General features: G+C 54.4%; 3 protein-coding genes across 3 annotated transcripts in view; 1 reads left to right on the plus strand and 2 right to left on the minus strand.

Annotated features, from left to right (window-relative positions):
* Positions 1 to 2226: 2226 nt before the first annotated feature.
* On the minus strand, positions 2227 to 3257 carry K489DRAFT_34198 (uncharacterized protein). The gene is made up of 2 exons (XM_033602289.1): positions 2943 to 3257; positions 2227 to 2877 (listed from the first exon to the last, which is right to left on the minus strand). The coding sequence occupies exons 1-2, from the start codon at positions 3052 to 3054 to the stop codon at positions 2393 to 2395; spliced, it is 597 nt and encodes a 198-aa protein (XP_033457539.1). The 5' UTR covers positions 3055 to 3257; the 3' UTR covers positions 2227 to 2392.
* On the minus strand, positions 3030 to 3667 carry K489DRAFT_382442 (uncharacterized protein). Its single transcript, XM_033605372.1, has 3 exons — positions 3362 to 3667; positions 3246 to 3298; positions 3030 to 3192 (listed from the first exon to the last, which is right to left on the minus strand). The coding sequence occupies exons 1-3, from the start codon at positions 3531 to 3533 to the stop codon at positions 3133 to 3135; spliced, it is 285 nt and encodes a 94-aa protein (XP_033457540.1). The 5' UTR covers positions 3534 to 3667; the 3' UTR covers positions 3030 to 3132.
* A 270-nt stretch (positions 3668 to 3937) lies between these two features.
* Positions 3938 to 6651, plus strand: part of K489DRAFT_403140 (purine and uridine phosphorylase) — a gene marked incomplete at both ends in the record, with an annotated part of 4116 nt that continues 1402 nt past the window's right edge. Inside the window, 3 exons of the mRNA XM_033607076.1 lie at positions 3938 to 4925; positions 4988 to 5599; positions 5660 to 6629. Of these exons, the coding sequence (XP_033457541.1) occupies positions 3938 to 4925; positions 4988 to 5599; positions 5660 to 6629 (2570 nt within the window). The remainder of the gene's footprint in view (positions 4926 to 4987; positions 5600 to 5659; positions 6630 to 6651) is intronic.

A 6651-nucleotide genomic window follows, 5' to 3' on the forward strand; every position in this document is an offset into this window, starting at 1 on the left:
CGAGATGGAGAAGGGAGATCGACGCGAGCCGAGACGATGCGGTGCGGGATCGACGGACGTGAAAGATGATGAACGTGATGATGGTGAAGATGATGGTGTAGACTTTCCACCATGCATCCCGGGCTAGATGAAAACCATAGAGGTGTTCCGTCTCTCTAGGGTAGGAAAGAAAGAAAGGAGTATAGTAATAATAACAAGCCCGTACATATGTAGGGTCGATCGACATGCTCCTCCCATCGACGCTGACCGATGACCACCGATAGGGCTTCTGCGACGGCGACGACGACGACCGGAAGGGAAGCACCGGCTCGGACATTCCCTCCCACGAGGCTGAGCCATGGTCGTTTCTTCCCGATCTGTGTACGAGGGAGGGGGACAAGGAGAGGGACGGCGGTCCTATCACGGAGGTGGGCAAGTAGACAAGTAACGTACCTCCCGGCATCGCGAGCCACCCTGTGTGACGAGCCGGCGTCGACGACTTTCATCGATAACACTCCGCCACACACGTATTCATCCATAACACCGCATCTGAACTGTAGATCAGGATGCTAGTATTCCGCCACAGCTTTCATGTCAAGATCAGCCTTGCCTTGCGAACGCTGTGATCGATTCTACTCTCGCCCAAAATCCGAGCCCCTCAGCCGATCGCCATAGATGGACGTAATTCTGACTAATATGCAGAACTGCGACTCCATACAGGCTGCTTAGCTTCTACTGTATCTCTGCCATCAGTCTTGCTCCGTCTAAGGCGGTGTTGCGCAATCCCGAGCGCTGCCGCTGCCGGCGTTCATGATATCGTTTTCGAATTGCAATTGCTGAGTCATGCGGGCGGCCGAGAATCTTCGAAGAGCTATGCTATGCGCCTCCGTAATCTAGCCGAGCACACCTGTCCACACTGAAGGCTTGGAAACCACTGTGGTCTACAAAGCCGGTCATTCAGACAGGCCGCTATCACAGTCGTAAGTTCACACTCTGTCCATTTCGGTAACCACCAGTCGCCGCAGAGATCACAGCATAGCGATGTCAGAATATATGTACAGTGACTGTCTCCACCGCGGACGACTCCCTAGATCAAATGCACATCAAAAGACAGGTAAAGTAAAGAGACACATTGGGAGCATTGCTCAAGTACGCGTACAATAAGGGTCTATAATGCCTAAGCCGCCGACGTCGACAGTATGGCTGGGTGCTTAAACCTGTCTCATGCCTCAACAAACACGGATTGTTTTTTAGAACAAGAATGATCAACTCGCGTCTGCTTAGGAATCCTCATTTTGCGTCGACATGAAAATATGTTGCATGGAAAATTTGGTTTCGGAGAGCTACCTGGGTCAGGAACGCTTCCACATCTTGCGCATTAAGAGTCCACCTTTGCACGCCTCTTCTGAGCCCCTTCAACGTAGCGACGACATTTCCTCCCGGCAATGCGTCTTGCTCTAGCATTATCACATGTGATATACACTGGCAGCTCATCCTCTGTGTGCACCTGTCTTTAGTGGACTCATCTCCGAGGCCAAAATATGCACGAGCAATTATCGGTGACCCTGGGAGGGCTCGCGTGTGGGCTGCGCCGCCATGCACATAGCTGAAGGCGACTAGAGGGCGGCCGGGATGCGACGCTGCACCGTGGACACCCGACTGATCAAAGATAATGAGGCATAGACGTTAGTGATGGCGGCACACTTCTACACTCCCCGCGCTACCATTCTATCGCTTGTGTCTTTCCCATCTTTTCGCAGCCGACGCTGATCCCACCACCACCACAACGCGAGTGTGATCACCGTTAGAGGCGCGGAAACTGCCCAGAATATCCAAAAGTCTGGCGAGACAATGAGCGTCCCGCTCGTCCCACCACCCGACGGTTGAGTGGAGAAGAAGCCCATTCCAAACAATGTCTATCAGTTCGAGCATGTTTAGCTTCCGCATCAGAGATCGAGGAGGAGTCTCGGATACATACGGAAACAAAGGTCGCCGGCAGAAATGTCATCGTCACCACCGCTATGGCCTTCATAGCGGCGGCTTCCTTGCCGGCATCTCTGCCGATCTGCACCTGTATCTTGCTGTCGCGTTGTGCCGCCACGTGGAATGCCTGATGCTGTCAGCGATGTAGCTTGAAAGCCAGGCGGATGTGATGCTCACTAGGGTAATTTCGTTTTGTATGCGCGCGTCTGTAGCGGATGAACGGTCAGCCAGACCCTGCAGAGTCCGGAGTTGAAATGCCAGCTTCTCTTTGATGCCGTCCCAGACGTCAGAAGTCTTTCCAATATCGCGAGGCGAGTCGCTGAAATTACGAAGCCAGAGGCGGGATCGTGAGTGTTGTGAACAGATTGAATCGACGGTCCGCGTCGCTACGGTCAACGTCTCGGCAACATGCGTGCTATGCCGCGCGATCTCATGCAGGATGGCGTAGTCGACGTCGTGAGCTCTTCTCTGTCACGGTCAGCTCGAGCCGCAGACGACTTACTTGTGATGAACGACTCACTGCCTCGCGTTGACTGACTAGATTCCGGATCGACCACACGGATTCGTTATATACCCGCATGACGCCCTCCACGACAATGGCTAGAGTGCAGTATGGCGAATCTTGATACGACAGGTCGTGAACGTTCCGGTGGACGAGCTCTGCTTGAATGTATTCGGACGTGCGTGGCGGTAGATTGAAACACACGAATGTTCTTGCGCCTGATAATTCCCAGCGAGCAAAAAACCACATCTTGTGCCATTCCCAGCCGTATTGGATAGTCTGTGGTCCATGCAGATCGGGGTATACGCTGGCGTCACCATCACTTTTGCCATTGTGCGAAACGTAAGGAGTGAAGGTCCTCTTCGGGGCCAGACTTTCGAACGTCTGTTTGACAATAAATCGACACCAGTGCACTAATATGGAGCGGTTAACAATTGGTTCCCGACATACGGGAGTCATGATCGGTGTAGATACTTACTGTAGGCATGCAGCTGCCCCTCTGAATTATGCTGGACATCATGTCCGACAAAGCCGTTCGACTCTAGATACGTCTGCTCTAGTAAGTACCTCGGGAGGCCGAGCCTGTTCATAACACTCTCTCGCGTGGCGATGGGCAAATCAAGCAGCGATTTGGTAGAGGCAAATCTGATCTTGGTTCAGCACAGCTGCTACCACTGCACGTTATCGTTGGCGACGTACACGACCTGATCCTCAACTGCATCAGAGACCTAGGCCCGTATTAGTCCGCCGCATATAACCTTTGCAAGTGACCGATCAATACCCATTCAGACCACGACATCTGTCGGACTTCATGCCTCTGCTGTGTGCTACGATCTAGCTTGGAAGATTAGCGATCGAGATCAGGCACATTCTACAGGCGATCCATTTGCGACGCACGGATCTGAGTAACACAATATTCGTCCATCATCATGTACGATTGCATGAGACACGAGCGGAAGCAGCAATGAATTTCGTTCAAAATTCTTGGTCCTTCTATTATACTCCGCTTGGGGCGCCTGGCCCCTTCGCGTTGTCCGGGGCCGCCTTGTGGAGGATGTGCAAGGCGCATATATGCCAATGCGGCCTTACATGCTCATGCGTGTCGCATCGGTAATCAGTGATATTTTGATCAAGCGTTTCTACAGTTAGGGTGGCATTACTCACGGAACATGCCCTGTAGGTTTTCAATATCGAAAATAGTTGGGCAGAATCTGTTGAGGCGCTCACAGACATCTGCAAGCTCAGCCACCACATCGACTGCATGCGGGGGATGGGATCTACGGGCGGCCTGGGTTCCGCGGCTGTGCCCGACCGATGCGAAAGTGAGGCCGTCACACCTGCATATAGTCGAAGTGGTGGCTGAGCTGTAGACGTGTGCGTCGGTATGATTATAAACAGGGCTTGCCGCCGATAATCATGTATCAGCACCTGTAATTAGCACGCCCCTCACGCGTGTTGGCCTCTCCCTCCAACATGTCCGCTCCCAACGCATTCAACCGTCGCTTCACCATCGGCTGGATCTCACCTCTGCCGCTAGAGCAGGAAGCCGCCCGGCTTGTCTTCGACGAGGTCTACCTTGATCAGGAAGTCCGGCACGAGAACGCATACTACCTCGGCGGCCGCATCGGCGAGCATCAAGTAGTGGTCGGCGTGCAGCGCAAGATCGGCCTCAACGGCGCTGCTACCCTCGCTGGGTATATGCACAGTGGCTTCCCGAACATCAGGTACTTCCTCGTTGTAGGCATCGCTGGGGGTGTGCCAGCCTATGGTCCAGCTGGTGATGCACAACAGATTGTGCTCGGCGATGTCGCAATCAGCTCTCCACGCGGTCACCACGGCGGCGTAGTACAGTATGACAAAGGAGCATGGGTAGACGATGGCCGTCTGCATTATCGCGGGCATACCAATGGAATTCCTGGCGATCTGTTGGCGGCCGTCAACAAGTTCCGCAGCAAAGGGTGGTCTCAGACCAATATTGCCCCGACCTTGCAACAGATGCGCAGCCGGCTAGATGACGAACAACGCAGCCAGTACGATGACCCGGGCGAGATTTGTGACCAACTTTTCAAGGACGACTACAAGCATCGAGGCGACCACCGCGTCGACTGCAAAGACCGCTGCGATGCCACCCAGACTCTCTCACGCTCACAGCGCGGTGATAGGGCAAGAAGAGTCTGTGACCAGCCACGCGTGCACTTCGGGAATGTCGCAAGCAGCAACCAGCTGCAGATCTCCGCAATCGAACGGAATCGAATTCGAGACGAGCACGACGTTATCTGCTTTGAGATGGAAGCCGCAGGCGTGTTTGAGGAATACCCCTCGGTGGTGGTGCGGGGCATCTGCGATTACGCGGACTCACACAAGAACAAAGGCTGGCAGAACTATGCGGCCGCAACAGCGGCGGCGTGCGCTAAGCAGCTGCTCTCATGTCTGCCGCCAATTGTGATAAGTGAAGTGACAGGTAAACAGATACATCATTCTCAAGATGATCCTCGTAACACCTACTGATTAGTAAATATGCAGCTACGCTTAACGACTTCTCAATCTCTTTCAGTCTACAAGGAATTCCAGCAACGGAGTATTTCGTGTCTCGCAAGCTCGAGATGCATCGTCTCACCGAGTTCTTCGCAACTCCAGCTCTACAGAAGCAGCAGCAGCGGGTGTTTGTGGTGTATGGCATGGGCGGGATGGGCAAGACGCAGCTGTGCGCCGAGTTCGCCAAGACGAATGCCGAGCGGTTCAGCGCGGTGTTCTGGCTGGACGGATCGTCCAAAGATGCCCTGCAGCGATCGATGGCAAGCGCAGGTACGCGGTCGGGAAATCGTACGCAGGAAGCGATAGCAAAGACGGACGTCGCGCAGCTGGGTAACGACTTCCGACAGTGGCTGTCGCTCCCGGGCAACACGGACTGGCTGATAGTCATCGACAACATCGACCGCGAGTGGCAGGGCAGCACAACGGACGACCAGGCATACGACTATCATGAATTCCTACCGCACGCCAATCATGGGAACGTCTTGATCACGACGCGTCTGATGCGACTGCACCGACCAAACGCCAGCCTTCATTTAGGTATCGCTGACGATCAGCTCGCAAAAAAGATACTCGAGACACGCGCAGACAAAGTGGTTCCAAGTACGTTCGTGTGATGGCGCTACAATAGAGACCGTCGTTGCTGATGCATAACATAAACAGACGTCGATCAACTGCTCCCTAGGCTGGGTGGCCTTCCGCTCGCCCTCGCCCAAGCAGGAGCGTATCTACGCACGAGAGGGATGTGCGTCTCGGACTATCTAGAGCATTACGATGGGACGTGGGCCGAATTGATGCGAAAGCAAGATCGGCTCCCACTGCAAGAATATGGGCAACGGAGCGTACTTACGACATGGACAATTTCGTATGAGCAGGTGAAAAGGACGGACCCACTCGCGACCTGGCTGCTTGACCTGTGGACATTCCTCTATCATGGCGACGTGTGGGTAGAGCTAGTACTAGCCGAGCAAAGCGATAAGGCAGAGGCTCGTTCTGACGTGAGCTTAGCATTTGGGCCAGTAACGAAGCTCTCCCTGCAGGACTCGATCGGAACTCTCGTCCAATACTCGATGGTGAATATGAGCACCGCAGATCGCGCACCCTCGATACATCCAGTCGTGCATGCATGGTGTCTGCACAGCTTAGATAGATCTACAGCACAACAACTTAGGGCAGCAGCGTTGAGACTTGTCGCCAGCATGGCAGAATCGCTGGGTCAAGGAGTCGGGAGAGACTTGGGACTTCGGTTAGCTGCACATGCGAAAGTGATCGGGGCAAGAGTAGCAATGCCGCGATCGAATGAAGAGCAGCACGCTAGAGATTGTCATCAAGTTGCATACTTTCTCAATGACTGGGAGAAGTCTCAGGAGGTCGAGAATCTGTATAAGTGGGCGCTGCGCGGGTTTGAGAATGCATGGGGCGCGGAGCACACGTCGACGCTGGACACGGTCAACAATCTCGGCCTTCTGTACGCGGACCAAGGCAAGATGGCAGAGGCGGAGAAGATGTACGTGCGGGCGCTGCGCGGGTACGAGAAGGCATGGGGCGCGGAGCACACGTCGACGCTGGACACGGTCAACAATCTCGGCCTTCTGTACGCGGACCAAGGCAAGCTGGCGGAGGCGGAGGAGATGTACATGCGGGCGCTGCGCGGG

This window comes from Dissoconium aciculare, assembly GCF_010015565.1.
Source record: "Dissoconium aciculare CBS 342.82 unplaced genomic scaffold K489scaffold_10, whole genome shotgun sequence".
NCBI lineage: Eukaryota > Fungi > Ascomycota > Dothideomycetes > Mycosphaerellales > Dissoconiaceae > Dissoconium > Dissoconium aciculare.

Excerpts from the sequence above, each read along its gene's own strand:
- K489DRAFT_34198 (XM_033602289.1), bottom strand. The coding sequence starts at position 3,054 with ATGAACAGGCTCGGCCTCCCGAGGTACTTACTAGAGCAGACGTATCTA. Across the intron at positions 2,878-2,942 it reads GGGGCAGCTGCATGCCTACA|TGCACTGGTGTCGATTTATT; the intron begins GTAAGTATCTAC and ends GCTCCATATTAG.
- K489DRAFT_382442 (XM_033605372.1), bottom strand. The coding sequence starts at position 3,533 with ATGCGCCTTGCACATCCTCCACAAGGCGGCCCCGGACAACGCGAAGGG. Across the intron at positions 3,299-3,361 it reads ATATTGTGTTACTCAGATCC|ATCGTAGCACACAGCAGAGG; the intron begins GTGCGTCGCAAA and ends CTTCCAAGCTAG. Across the intron at positions 3,193-3,245 it reads AGATGTCGTGGTCTGAATGG|GTCTCTGATGCAGTTGAGGA; the intron begins GTATTGATCGGT and ends ATACGGGCCTAG.